The sequence below is a fragment of the Populus trichocarpa genome, chromosome 4, assembly GCF_000002775.5.
Source record: "Populus trichocarpa isolate Nisqually-1 chromosome 4, P.trichocarpa_v4.1, whole genome shotgun sequence".
NCBI lineage: Eukaryota > Viridiplantae > Streptophyta > Magnoliopsida > Malpighiales > Salicaceae > Populus > Populus trichocarpa.
Window position 1 is genome coordinate 5,582,444 of NC_037288.2, and position 14,558 is coordinate 5,597,001.

A 14,558-nucleotide genomic window follows, 5' to 3' on the forward strand; every position below is an offset into this window, starting at 1 on the left:
TTTTAGTTGTTTTTGTTATAATAATTTTTCAAAAAAACAAGTGTATAGAAACAAAGAAGGAAAAATTTCATAAACAAATTATAAAAGAATAAAAATAAGAATAAAATGAATGATATAAATAGAAAAAGTATAGAGTGATAAATATTTTAAATATAAAAAATATAAAATAATAATTTTCTTTAAAAAAAAGGTAAAGTAGAAAAAGGAAAAAAAATACAGAAAAAAAAGATAAAAAAATGATAAATAGATATAAAGTTATAAATATGTCAATTATAAAATAAATAAGGAAAACAATCTAAGCAAATCTTTTTTATAATAAAATTACATATTTACCACCACTACAATACTCATTACACTTATAAGATTAATAATTATAGAAAAGCACTATTTTTTTTGTTTATGTATAATAATTAGCTGTAAATTATATTTTTCATCATATTTCTCTATAAATTTTAACGGAAACCTTTGGATTCTAAAAGATAAAGTTCGTTTATTTAAATAATTTTTTTTAAAAAAAGAGAAGATAACATCTAGTTTTGCCTTGGTATTTGTCTCAATTTGGTAAACAAGGTCCTATGAAAAAAAAAAAAAAAGAAGCTTTGTCAAGTTTTTCCTATATTGGTCAAATTTTGTTTATTAAATTCAATTAAATTAAATTGTAAATAAAATGAGATGGATTTCTGTATAGGTAGAGGCTATATTTTCTTACAATTAAGTTCAATGGGATGAAATCGGAACGAGATGGGTTAATTTGGGAGATTTCCAAAAAAATAAAAAAATATTAAATAAAAAAATCTTGTAAATGTTACTACTACTGCATTGAAGTTAAACCGCAATAAGCAGAGGCTCAGAAAGGAGAGAAGATTTTTTTTTTTTATATATATTTCTGCTAGACAGATCTCTCTGTCTCTATATCTCCATATCTGGTGTTTCTCAATCAGTAAGTAATGGCCGATGAACCTTCTGTCACTCGCTGGTCTTTTCAGGTGCCACTCCACTCCGCCTTCATCATCATCATCACTTAAGAATATAATCAGATCAATGTTAATTTCAAAGTTGTTAAGAATTTTAAGTTACTAATGTGTGTGTTCAGGATTTTAAAACATTTTATGATGGTAAGTTTGGGAGAAAAAAGGCAGCAGCAGCAGAAGCAGAAGCAGCATCGGATTCGCAGCAAAACGGTCAAACAACAGTAGTAGCATCGAATGGAAATGGTCATGTCAATAATTCTTCAGATATGGCCATTTATGAGCAGTACAGAAACCAAGTATTGCCTTTTATTTTTAGATTTGTTTTAAGCTATTTTTTGCAATATGTCAACAATGAATTTGTTGTAATGTGATTTCAGTATGGGAACTCAACAACACATTCGAACGGAGTTTTGTCTAATGGAGTTAATGAAAGACCGTAAGTGAAGTGATTGGGTTTTCAATTTTTTATTTATTTATTTATGGTGCTTGATGATTCTTGGGAAAGAATAACAGATCTTATGCCTTTGCATGTTAAAGATATGATATATTGGCAATGTGGCTTTGCAATTATTTTGCCGAAATGTTTCCATTTAACAGACTCTCATGTAGAACTAAATGAATTGGCAAAGAAGTTTTAATTTTCTTAAAGTTATCTTATTTGACCTTTGAGCTCTGCAATTAATGTTGGACAGGCTAAAATCATTGTTACTTTAATGTTTGCAAGAACTAGCTAACTGCCTTTTGCCTCGAGAATTCACTGATTTTTTGTTTTTCATTTCCAGAAAGAAGTCTTTGCTTCCTGCTTTTGATTCTGCTGAAACACGTGCATTGGCCGAGAGTTTATGCAGGTAATTGATTCTGTTGCAAGTGTTGCATTAGATAGTTGGTGCATGTTATGTTTGTATTGTCTGGGTGTCCATGATTTTACGTTTTGACTTCAATACTCTGAATGTTTAGACCATGCATTTTGTTTTATTTTGTACAGGGACATCATTCGCGGGAGTCCAGATGTCAAGTGGGAAAGCATTAAGGGGCTGGAGAATGCAAAACGTTTACTGAAAGAAGCAGTAGTAATGCCGATAAAATATCCCAAGTAGGTCATGCTAATGAAAGCTTTTGTTCACTTCATTAGAGTAACACACAAATTTATCTTAAGCCAGCCTTCTTTTGTGATGAATTTGTCGATTCCCCGTTATGCGGTGGAAAGAAATTTCAAAATTCCACCCTTCTTCTTATATGGCACATGCCTTGAGAATTTTCTTGTCTGTCTCTGTTTTCAAAGGGTGATATAGATAATTACCGATGTCTGAGCTACTGCTAAAGTTACTTCAAATTTAAGACTAGCTAGCTAATATTGTATGAAACTTAAACACTTCTTTAGCATGCTATAGAAGTATGATTTTGATGCTCTTCAGATTTAAGGAATTTTGTGGGCAACCTCTAATAGTGCTTATGTATCTGATTTAATGTGTTTGCCTGTTTGGCAGACTTCCATCGCAGAAATGTGTATTTGTTAACATTCTATCAATGTGCTTTACCACTATCTGATTTAGGTCTTTGAAGTTTACATCTCACAGTTAACCTGCCCTCTCCTTTAACAGATACTTCACTGGTCTTCTGTCGCCATGGAAAGGCATTCTTCTTTTTGGCCCTCCAGGGACAGGAAAGGTTTGTGAACTTTGTATTTATTGTTTATAGTGCTATTTGATCTAGTATTTCATTTAAAAATATATTCCATTCCCTTTATAGAATTCTTGTCTTCTCTTTCTCTTGTTAAAATATTTTTAGAGATGCACATATAGTTTTCTTTCTGGTTTTTATTTGTGCGTGTGTTGGGGTGTGGGGTTGAGTTTTTTCATATGAGGATGTTGAACAGGTAGTTATATTGAAACTTGGATTACTTTTGTAGGTTTTTTCCTTCTTTTTTTCCATATTAAATGTATGGGTTGTAAACCGTAATGATTTAGATGCAACAGCAAAACTTTTTCATTTATTTTCTGTTAGAAAAATTTGGAAAGACCGTGTCCTATGCTGTCATTTTCCTGAACGACATAGTATATTGAAATTTGGATGAAAGTTGGCATATGGTAAAGGAAATCTTTTTATGGCATATAAAGAATCTAGGAAAGGAATTTGGGGATCATTATTCATGTAAAAGGAAGTATAAAGGCAATAGTATGTACATCTCCCATTGACTGGATGCAAAGTGCCCCATATGATGAGTCGAGGTCATTCATGAGAAGAACAGTTTGGATTTCCATTGCATGTACTTTTACATGACAATGCTGCAATGGTGCTCCTCGCCCCCCACCCTCAACCTCCATTCAGCCTCTCTTATGAACTCTTCTCTCTTGAGTGAGTTGTCTGATTAGGTGCTATCATGTGTTTATGGAAATTTGTTTGTCAAAACATGTCTTTGGAATTGAAATGTTGTATTTTGTCCAATGATATGTTTGAAGGGTCCGTGATTCAAGAGAGAAAAATTCTAGGTTAATAAGAAAATAACCATTTTCAATGTCAAAACATGTCATATCTTGCTGGTTCTTGAGCTTGCTTTTTTTTTTTTTATGATATTTTTATTGCTATATAAGTTTTGATATTTATGTTTTAGACAATGCTTGCGAAGGCGGTTGCTACAGAGTGCAAAACCACATTTTTCAATATTTCAGCATCTTCAGTGGTTAGCAAGTGGCGGGGTATGTTTGGGAACTTTTTTATTATGTTGTTTAGAATCTGAAATATATCAACTATTTTGTATGGAGAAATAAAGCATGATTAACTTTCTTTTGACGTGACTTGTGATTATATAAGTTCCTAGGCCTTTGAGGATAAATATTATCAACATATTAATGGATGTTATTGTTGTCATGTATGCAATACCTGTGAAAATTACATTTGGTTGAGCAATCTGATTATGTATTTGGGGTTTTATAAGTGATGAAAGGATGATCTTTTCTATCCATAGCTACATTACAATGAATTGATGGATTTGTTTGGGCTTCAGCTCTAGATGGAATCCAGTCTTACTGTTCAGCAGTTGCATACCACCTCTATTTCCCTGCAGGTGTCATCTATACGATAATTAGACATTGCCATGCTTTGGATTAGTTATCCTGATTTTATCTTTGGCATGAAAAAATGTATTGATTAGTAGTCCTGATTTTATTGTTGTCATTAAAAATGGGAACGAGTGCCAGTTTCTGGTGAAGTACTGATAAGGCATCAAACTAAATGAAGTTGTAAGACTTGCGAAGGCACCAAGGATTGCTGTTCTTCACATCTTTAGGAATTATGAAATAAGTTCTGAACTGGTTTTGGGTGAATTTAATGAATCTCTGTAGTATAGGTTTTTTCCCCTAACTCCTGTATGGTGTTGTTAGAACAAATGTTCAACAGAAACTAATTCACAGGAAAAAAGAAATTCCAGGTGATAGAATGAATCTGTCCTATTTGGTCCCCCCCCCCCCCAACTCCAGTATGGTGGTTTTAGAACAAATGGTCATCAGAAACTAATTGACAGAAAAAGAAAATCCAGGTGATAGGCTTAAAACTTTCCGATTAAAAGAGGAAGTTGGTAAAGATCGCAGAAACTCATGGATGAAAGCCACACAATAGATATGAATTGAGAAAGTCACATAAGTTTTTCTAGGCTGGTGGTTGCATCTGTCTGTGCTTTCATGATGTGATGGTGGTAGATAAGAAAGCCAAATTGTTGTCTTATTTGGATGGTCTATATTTTGTGACCTATGTTTTCTCCCGGAAAAAATACCAAAATATTTCTATTTGCATTTTATAGTTGTAATTTTACATCGCATTGAAGTGAAGCCAACTGCTACCCAATTTTCAGTTCTTGTTGTTCTTCTTGTTATCAAGCAACTAATCTTTGAGGGAGAGAAAGGGAGTAGAGAAAATCTCAAATATTCAGTATAAGTTATTTTTTCCCCTGAATTGCAAACTATTCACTGTCATCATACTGAAAGTGAATCAGAAACGTAAATTTTGTACACATTGCAGGTGATTCAGAGAAGTTAATAAAGGTGTTATTTGAGCTTGCTAGGCACCATGCACCATCAACTATATTTCTTGATGAAATCGATGCTATTATCAGTCAACGTGGTGAAGCTCGCAGTGAGCATGAAGCAAGTAGGCGTTTGAAGACCGAACTGCTCATACAGGTGATGTTTGTTTCCTTAAAGCATACTGTTTTGTTCGCGCATATGCACCTGCTTGTGAGTGCATAGACACCTCTATATTTGTGTTTGTGCATGAATGTTTCTAATCAATATGGCATTATTCTGTGTTGTGCCCTTTTGTGCTCCCATTTCAAGCACTGGCACTGGTGTTGTTGTTAATGTCATTTCATGGTGGTTCTGTCTTGCATCAATTCCCTTACCAGTGTTCTGATTCCCTTAATTCTAAATCATATTTACCAGCATTATCCTGATGGATTTTGCCAGGTGCTGCATTTGAAAATTCAGCATTTCACTTCTTCCATTGCATGTTATGTCAAATTCTGCTCTCAATTTATATCTCAATTTGGAAATGAAATGATTAATGGTTTCTGCTGCTTTTCTGCATAAATTGATCAATTTGATTAGATTGCAGATGGATGGTTTGAATCGCACAAACGAGCTCGTTTTTGTTTTGGCAGCGACTAATCTCCCTTGGGAGTTGGATGCAGCTATGCTCCGGCGTCTTGAGAAGCGAGTATCCTTTGATATTTTCTGCTAAAGTGCTAAGCTTACTAAATAGTGAACAGAGTTAGATCTACAACTATTTTTGGATGGCACACTACACTAATTAAAGCCTGCCTTTAGACAGTATGTGCTCTTGTGAGTTGAGAGTTGCTCCTTCTTACAATTTAAAGGCGTAGGTTTGCACCGCACCCCTGTTCTTGGTTTAAAAGATATAGGCAGTTCTACCTCACAAAACAGAGATATCTCGAAGCTTACAAGTTATTGGCACCACCTTTTGTAGTTTTTAGAATAAATTATTATTTGATCTGTATGTTTTTGGTGAAATAATTTGCTAATTCCTTTGGTTTAAGAAACCCAACATTGAGTCCTTGTATTTTCATATTTGTAACTAACTTGGTCCTTGTATTGGTTTTTCATGACAATTTAATTGTTTTTTTTCCTTAAATGTCCTTGGTTTCTAATCAAAATTTCCAATCTATCTAGTACATGCAAAATAAAAAATGCATTTAAAACGGACAATTTATAAATTTAAAAAATAATTTGCAGTCCAACTTTGGTCAAGGGACTAGCTTATGATTTGCACAACTAGGACTAACTTCAATATCACCAGAAACACAGGGACTAAATTATAATTCACTTTATTTTTTAGTGTTGGCTTGCTGTGGCTTGATATAAATCATGCCAGGATTGGTGGATATTTCATCTCTAACCTTTTCCCTCTTGTTCTCATTGTTATTTAGCTGTTGCACATCTTTAGTCGAAAACAAAGGAACAAAACATGTCACCAACGTTTGGTCTATCATTTAAATAGTTTTCTGTTGACCAATTAAAATTAAGATTCTTGTACCCCTTCCAGAACCAGAAGCTAGAGCAGCCATGTTTGAAGAACTCCTGCCATCACAGCCCGATGAGGAGAAGCTTCCTTATGATTTGTTGGTGGAAAGAACAGAAGGTTTTTCTGGTTCAGATATTCGGCTATTATGCAAAGAGGCTGCCATGCAACCATTGAGACGCATAATGACTCTCCTTGAAGACACAGAGGAAGTAGTGCCTGAGGATGGTAAGTGATTTCTCGCATGCATTATCTTAAATGACATTCAGAAAATGCTTAAATGAATTCTAACAAATTGAAAATAACTATGAGTTCTTGTATCCCATAGGAGGGATATATAAAAGGGCGGTGCCCTTCTTGAGCATGACTTTTCTTACCAAAACAGATCATTTTTCTCTGCTGTTTCCATCCCTGTCTGTATTGCCAACTAGCTAACTCGTGTCATTTCTTATGAGACACTGACCCTCCCTATTACCTATCATTGTGAAGCACGGCTGCTTTAAAGGTGTGAGATGGAAATAATTAATTTTTCTTTTCTTTGGCAAGTCTGTGTGGAGCCCTAGTGAAATTCCACTGAGATATATTTCTCCTCCATGAAAGGGAAAGTCCAACGTTTTGGAAAAAGAATGCTGTCAACTCCTCTTTTCTTTTCAATTTCCTTTTCATTTTCAGTTCTAGGTAACCGATGCAGTGTCATCCATACCATTTTCCAGGGAAGAAAGAGAGTGCGATGAACAAAGAACTGACACCATGATTCTGTATATAAAGAAATGTTCAGCTTCTCCTTTTTGCTTTTCTTTCCTTAACACGTATATATTACCTGGTTGATACGAACACCTGATATTGTTCATATCTGGTTCCATAGCGCTTAACATTTTCAACCACCTTTTTGAAGAGAACACATTCTGTATTGTTGAGTACTCTTTTTTCGCTTGTGAAATCTGTATGCCCAATTAATTTATCATCATACATCAACTGAATAGTTGTGAGCCTGCAGAGTTGCCGAAAGTTGGGCCAATCAGACCTGAGGATATAGAGACGGCTTTGAAGAACACAAGGCCATCTGCTCATCTCCACGCCCATCGCTATGACAAATTCAATGCTGATTACGGCAGTCAGATACTCCAATGAAGGCATGCATTGTTAATCATTCTTCTAAATAGCTACCTGTAATGTTTCTGGATTTCTTGTTTTCTCTCATTAGTATCACCATTGTTAAACTTGATGTGGTCAGGGACGCAGGAGTTGTCTGCAGTTCTTATTTTTTGGATTAACATTTAATATTGATTTCAATTAGCTTCCAAATTGGTCAATAAACCATGTTGCAGGCAGCCTTTGGACTATCAAGGACAGATGCTTGTGTTATGTAGTAGTTTCATGAGAGGTTTGGTTTTAGTTGATTGGCGAATCTGACTGTGTTTTCAGCCAAAGATGGTGTTTTTTAACTTATCTGGTTAGAAAATAATATATAAATGAGATCTTAAAATATAATTTATATTATTCTCTAACAAACCTACCTAACCTGAATCATGGGTGGACAGAATCATGGGTGGACAGACAGCCGAGTTCAAAGGATATAAAGCAGCCTAAGGTTGCAATGAGAAAGTTTAAAGCAACGGAGAAGGACCCCCAATGTCAAAATGCGGATTTAAAATCTTAGGTAATGGCTAAAATATTTTTATTGCAATTAACAATTTTAGTTACTTCATAATTAAGAATTATTGTTGTGATATGTTCAAAGTTACTGTTTTTGATGGTAGCATATATCACTTTAATTGAGAAGACGAGATTTAACTACATGTGGAGTGTCGAAGTTCATAAAATCTACTCAATAAGTATGTTTGAAGTATAAAACGCTAAATATTGTCTACTCTTTCTTTGATCAGAAAAGAAAAACAATGAATTTATCGCGTAAGAAATGAAAGAGATGGAGAAGAACCCGGTTAATACAATTGATAGTGATGAACAATCTATAAAAGTGATGAATAGAATAAGATAAAGAAAGGGAATTAAAAAAAAAAAACATAATATTTTCTATTTCAATTGAATTAATTAAACTTGTAGGTTTTAGTTTTTTAATTCTCAACCTTTTATAGAAAATTAAATACCTTTAAAACATGGTTATTTTTTTTAAAAAAATATCACAATATAAAAAACAAGTTTCAATAAATAAAAAAAACCTTTAAAACTTTACGTGACTATAAAAAAATAATAATTAAATAATACCTTTAAATATAATGTTTTTAAAAGATGAAGGCCAGTATGCTTGGGCCTGCAAAGCTATGTATTTGGGACAGCAAAGTCAAGCCCATGTGCCCTACCTTCTGGTGGTCAAGAAATTAAGGTCGACTAATTTAGACCCAACTTGGATTTCAACTATTTTTTTTCTCCTATAAAACCTACAAAAAACCTAGAAACCTCAATACCTCAATTTCCAACCCCTAAACACTCTCAAATTATTTCAAAAACTCAAAATCAAATAGAATTTAAACAAGCTTCAAGAGCTCTAATCTACTTTTTTTTTTTTTTTTTAGTATTGTTAAATGATCATACCATTTCCATCAAAATCCATTTTTTAAAGATGAACCCAATGGTATCAATGCTCCTTTTATTTTGATGGAATGTTATCATTTTCTCTCTTCCTTCTCTTTTCAGAGAATTTGTTTTTATCAGCTTTAACGCTTAACGCCCACTCACAAAACGCTCGTCTAGGCAGCGCTTCATTGGAATTCATTGACAGAGGCTAATAAAGGCGTTGTGGCCTTGCCTTGCCTATTTTGGAGCGCCTCAGTGCCTCTTAGCAACATTGATGGAAGCCAGGAAACCGTTACAGCTTGAAAGCAATGTATTCTAAAAATAAAAAGCCAGGAAACTGTTACAGCTTGAAAGCAAGACAACACTGCTCGGTTATTCAGTTCTTCTCAAAGGACTGAGCTGCATTAAAGCAAAATCCCGATCTGAGAAAATAAAAGACAGGGAAAGCAGTGTTCAGTCATGGATATTAATGTATCCAATGTTATTACACAAGTTCAACTGCTTCAACTACTAATTAACCATTTCACTCTCAGGCTTGAGCTTTTCACCTCTCCATTTCAATTTGCTGCTAGGTGCGAACCACCTTATAACTTTGGCACAACTCGGGGAGGGTCCCAGTCTGCCACGATGTGGTTGCGACTAATCTCCTTTAGCGAGCGGCAACCATTTAAAGCCATCGTCAGCTCAAACTCATCACGAAGCATCTGAAGTACCTTCCTAACTCCAGCTTCACCGTCAGCGGCCAATGAGAAGACAACTGGCCTTCCAATCTGAAGTTGAACAAAAAAACATGAGATTGTTTTCAATGCTCCACGACTTGCATACAAACTTGTTACGAAGCTAGGAGAATCATGGTAGACCTCAATATAAAGTTTAGTGCTTGATTTGATATTTTCTCCAATATTTAAGTCTGTGAAATGGATTAAAGATCAACCAATTCTTATAGAATAGGCTACTGCTGAAAATGTTTCACAAGAATGATCATTAGTTATCTAGGAGAAGTTTTGTTTATTCATTTTTTCTTCAGATTGTTATGTAGGAGAAGTTAAACAGAGCTAATTCAACACATTAATTTTATTCAAGTGTTATGTTCAATTAATCTATTGTTTATTTCATGTTTTCTCACAACTATGACAAACACTATTTCTTATTTTTGCGTACTGGCCATTGCAATATCAATGCACTTACAAATATTCCAGATGCTCCAAGGGCCATTGCCTTGAAAACATCTGTTCCGCGCCGAACTCCACCATCAAGAAAAACAGGAACACGGCCTTGTACAGCTTTGACAACCTGAATATTACATCAATGAAGTTATTAAAGCAGATTACTATCACTTAATTTTTTTACAAAATATACATTCCAATAGATGTTTATGTAATGTATGGGTATACATGATGGCAAAAGGTATACAGAGTAACTTTGACTTCAATTCAGGAAAAAATCAACAAGATGCACATGGCAAAAGTTTCTTGAACTTGATGAAAAGGAAAGTTTACAGGTTGACAACTTAAAAAGCCAGTGAACTTTCTTGAGATTGCCAAAATGCACCAGAAATATGTCATGATCATTAAAAGCACATGTACCTCTTCCAAGGCTATAATAGTGGAAGGAACGTAATCAAGCTGGCGTGCTCCATGATTGGAGACAATGATTCCTGCAGCCCCATTCTGTACGGCTAGCCTTGCTGCAATGAAAAAAAAAAATTGGGAGAGAGAAGATGGAAGAAGGTTTGGAGACCCATAAATAAGGTTACAGGCAAGATGAATATTTTCATTAAATCATTCATTACAGTTTAGTATTGGTGGGTGGGGAAAGGATGGACTAATTTGCTTACCATCCTCAGCAGTGAGTACACCCTTCAATAGAATCGGCAATGATGTGATTGTCTGAAGCCACTTCACATCCTGTCGAAATGGTCAATAATATTTTATTAAAGTATATCATCTCTGCAATATTACAGTCCAAGTCTGAAATCTGTAAAAATCCATACATGAACTTACCTTCCAGCTAAGTGACCGATCAATTTGTTCAGCAACATACGATGCTAGTCCAGAGTCATCAGTCTGCATGGTCAGCTCAACGATCACATTAATGAACAAATTATTAAAACAAATGGAAGTAACTAGTAGACTGAAATTAGCCAGTATTACATGTAACAAACCTTATCCATCTTGCCAAGGTCTAAGCCCTCAAAGTTCTTCAAAGTCAAATATGGTGGCATTGTAAATCTGCAAGGGTTAACATTAAAGAAAATCACATACATTCTACAAAACAGTAAACTGAATTTATTTTCTCCTTTCATTGGCATGCTTTTCATTAACCAGGCAAAAAAGTCATAAAAAAGAAAGTTTCTTTCTATTTTCTATCACGCTTAAATTGAGTTAACCTGTTTTTGATATCAGCTTCCCTACGGCCAAGTCTTGGAGTATCCACAGTGAGGGCAATTGCCTTGAAACCAGCCCTCTCAGCTCTTCTTACGAGCTGGGCAACCACATTCCTGTCTTTATGCACCTGAACAGGCAATAAATGGGTTGCTGATTTGTCATAGGTATACATAGGAAAACTCATATGAAAAACAAGTAGCTTATGGAAAAAGTAGACAAATTTTGGTTGATATCATTCTGTGAAGTTACTGCATACTATTGATGCCAGAGAACATCATAATATTCATTTTAATTGAGGATTTCTTGGCAACATTATTGAACTGTGAATAATCATGAGTTACTGCATAAAATATGGTTGAATAAAATTTCGAGTGAGCTAAAGCGCTGTTGGAACAAATGGGTAAATGATACGACAATGCTAGGAAGATCAACAAAGAAACTAAAAGTTGGGGGCGGGGAACCATCTCAAACTCACATAGAGTTGGAAAAATCGGACGCCTGGCCCAGTTGAAGCAACCTCCTCAACACTAGAAGTAGCCCATGAGGATAGTGTCTGAAACAGTAAAATCATGCATAAACTAGTATAGACAGTGACAGAAAAATAAATATTGATTGCCGGAATGTTGACAAAATCAAAGAAAAGTAGGCTTTTTATTGGTTCTCTAATGAAAGCCAGTACGATCAGAAAAGGCAAATTTGCAAAAGATAAAGTATCAAACCATGATTGTGTCAGCTGCTGAAGCTGCTCTAGCTGTTGCATACTCTCCTGCATAAGAATATATACTTTTGCAATCAGAAACTATTTCTTCTTTTCTATTCATGTTGAAAAACCAGTGAAAGAAGAAAGGACAGGGGATGAGAAGAGACGAAGAAGTAATTTGTTTTTGAAGGAATCACAACAAGACATCCAATTGTTTATTGATCAGTTGGATACTAAGAGCACAGGAAATGTTGCACTATTCTCTTGAATAGCAGGGGTAAGAGCTGAGAAAATGACATTAACAAAGCTATTCTAGAGGCTAAAAGGTAAGACTATTCATGTGAATGGATCAAAGTCTGGCCTCTCATTTGTATTAGTTTTATGATTTTTCCCAAAACCACTAGAAGGCAGAAGAGTTACTGAATAGTGAAATCGACTTCCATCGAGAGAATTATCTACAGTAGCAAAAAGGTCTTCCAACTCCATGTAAAGAGGACATATACCTTCTGGGTGAGCCATTTTCTGCATTGCTGTTGGCGCAATCATGATAGGCATTGAAATCTTGAAGCCCAGGACAGTTGTTGACATGTCAATCTTGCTAACATCAATAAGAATGCGTGGCCGAAATCTATTTTCAGAGGAAAAAGTGGAGAAATGAGAGAAGAACAAACAATAAACCTCAAGTCTAGAAAGATATATATATATATATATATATATATATATAGAGAACAAAATGCGAGAGAGATCCTGACAGATTGATTTGTAATTGTGAAGACATGGCTTACAAAATGCGAGAGAAGGCGTTCCGGTTCTCCTTAAGTGTCCACTGGTCCTCTGCACCTGATGCATAATAGTCATAAACCATCTTGGGCAGTTTCTGCCTTGCAATTTCCTGATACTCCATTACATTTGTTATCTGATCCATCTCTTCTAACTGGTTGCTTGCGCTTTCTCCAATAATCTGATCAAATTTCACACTTGACTATGAGAATCAATTTGATTTCAAAGTGTCTTCTCATATTCAGAGAATCAAAACAAATTAACACATATCACCTTGTCAAGCCACAACGAACATGATTTGTAAATACTAAAATCATGTAAATCCACCCCGAAATGAACATCAGAGAACAAAAGTGGCACACATGAAGAAAGTTAACAAGGAAACAGGAAAAATGACAATTCTACAACAGCAGAAAGAATCTCTAGGAGACCATATTCTATTCAATTAATTGCAGTAACACAGAAACAAAAGACCACAAATTCTCAGAACTAAAAGTCACTGTCAACCATATACAGGTTCTTCCTTGACTGCCTTTCCAGTTATGATGCATACAAAATTGATGAATCCTCCAAGAATTCAAAACAACATGATTCTGCAACTTCTCATAACCTTATTATAGGTTATATACAATTAAAGGGAGTCCTTCAGAAAGTTCATATGGCTTCACAGAATCCAAGGCAACATGCGATTATTATCATATTATGGAGGTTACAAACAACAGTGTTTTTCGATCAAGTTTGTAACCTGCATGCACATAACAGAACATCGAAATGCATATCCAGCGGCAATTAGAAAAGAAAAAAAAAGATTCTCGTAACTTCCCACATCGAAAAAAACACAGAGATAACATGGCAAAGGTCATAGACAGAATTATGATCAGATAGAGATGATCATGATATTCATATCAGTAAAACTAAACTAAACATTAATACAAGAAATTATCTTGAGATTGGAAAGTGAAAAAAAAAACAAAAACAAGAAAGAGAAATGATATAGATGTTAACTGGTAGTTGAAAGAACAAACCTGGCCTACCTTTTCCCAACAGGATATAGAAAGATTGCAGCTAATGTTAAGAGAGGGTGTTTCTCAAGCAGCAACCCAATAATACTTCGGTAAGATTAAATCATTATTTTAAAACCTAGCCCGGTAGATCGGTTCAAGATCCAGTTGACTCAGACTTTGAACCAATTTTGATTAAAAAAAAAAACTACCCAATCAAAACTCGACCATTAACTAGTTTCAAATCCATAAATTATATCAATAATTCCCAAATATTTTCAACACTTCTTATCCATGTCTTTTTGTCAACTTTTTTATAATTTATATCTAATTTGAATGTTTTATACACTAAAATGGAGTCGAATTTGAAAAACATTTGGATAAAAAGTTAATGAACGTTAACGTTTTACGTTTTCAGTCTAATATGCATGTCCATTCATTAAAATGTCATCAATTTGAAGAAATTTCGAAAAAAATCGATGATCATTGACAAAAAATATCTATTGAGAATAATTTGAAATACATTTGGGATCTAATTGAAAAACTTATAGGCTTAAGACTCAATTGAAAATGAGTGTATAAGTATAGGACTAAATTAAGGTTCTCCCAGATTAAAAAAACAATAACAAATACTAATGGGCTGGGTATTGAAAGA

At 34.5% G+C, this 14,558-nt stretch overlaps 2 protein-coding genes across 6 annotated transcripts; one reads left to right on the forward strand and one right to left on the reverse strand.

The window, feature by feature from the left end:
• The first annotated feature begins 804 nt into the window (after positions 1–804).
• On the forward strand, positions 805–7,895 carry LOC7470183 (uncharacterized). The gene is made up of 11 exons (XM_024598770.2): positions 805–986; positions 1,094–1,267; positions 1,349–1,407; positions 1,754–1,819; positions 1,957–2,064; positions 2,573–2,639; positions 3,583–3,667; positions 4,986–5,146; positions 5,577–5,678; positions 6,506–6,728; positions 7,498–7,895. The coding sequence occupies exons 1-11, from the start codon at positions 948–950 to the stop codon at positions 7,629–7,631; spliced, it is 1,218 nt and encodes a 405-aa protein (XP_024454538.1). The 5' UTR covers positions 805–947; the 3' UTR covers positions 7,632–7,895.
• Positions 7,896–9,327: 1,432 nt separating this feature from the next.
• Positions 9,328–14,101, reverse strand: LOC7490834 (glycolate oxidase). 5 transcript variants are annotated; one of them, XM_002305008.4, is made up of 12 exons: positions 13,937–14,101; positions 12,908–13,083; positions 12,626–12,750; positions 12,142–12,188; positions 11,898–11,975; positions 11,425–11,549; positions 11,200–11,266; positions 11,039–11,101; positions 10,873–10,942; positions 10,622–10,722; positions 10,224–10,328; positions 9,328–9,805 (listed from the first exon to the last, which is right to left on the reverse strand). In XM_002305008.4, exons 2-12 carry the CDS (start codon positions 13,045–13,047, stop codon positions 9,620–9,622), a joined length of 1,107 nt encoding a protein of 368 aa, XP_002305044.1. In that variant the 5' UTR covers positions 13,048–13,083; positions 13,937–14,101; the 3' UTR covers positions 9,328–9,619. The 5 variants fall into 5 exon arrangements, with proteins under 5 accessions (XP_002305044.1, XP_024454482.1, XP_024454481.1 ...); XM_024598714.2 differs by having other exon boundaries at positions 13,928–14,090; XM_024598713.2 differs by lacking the exon at positions 13,937–14,101 and adding an exon at positions 13,722–13,884.
• Between the last annotated feature and the right edge of the window lie 457 nt (positions 14,102–14,558).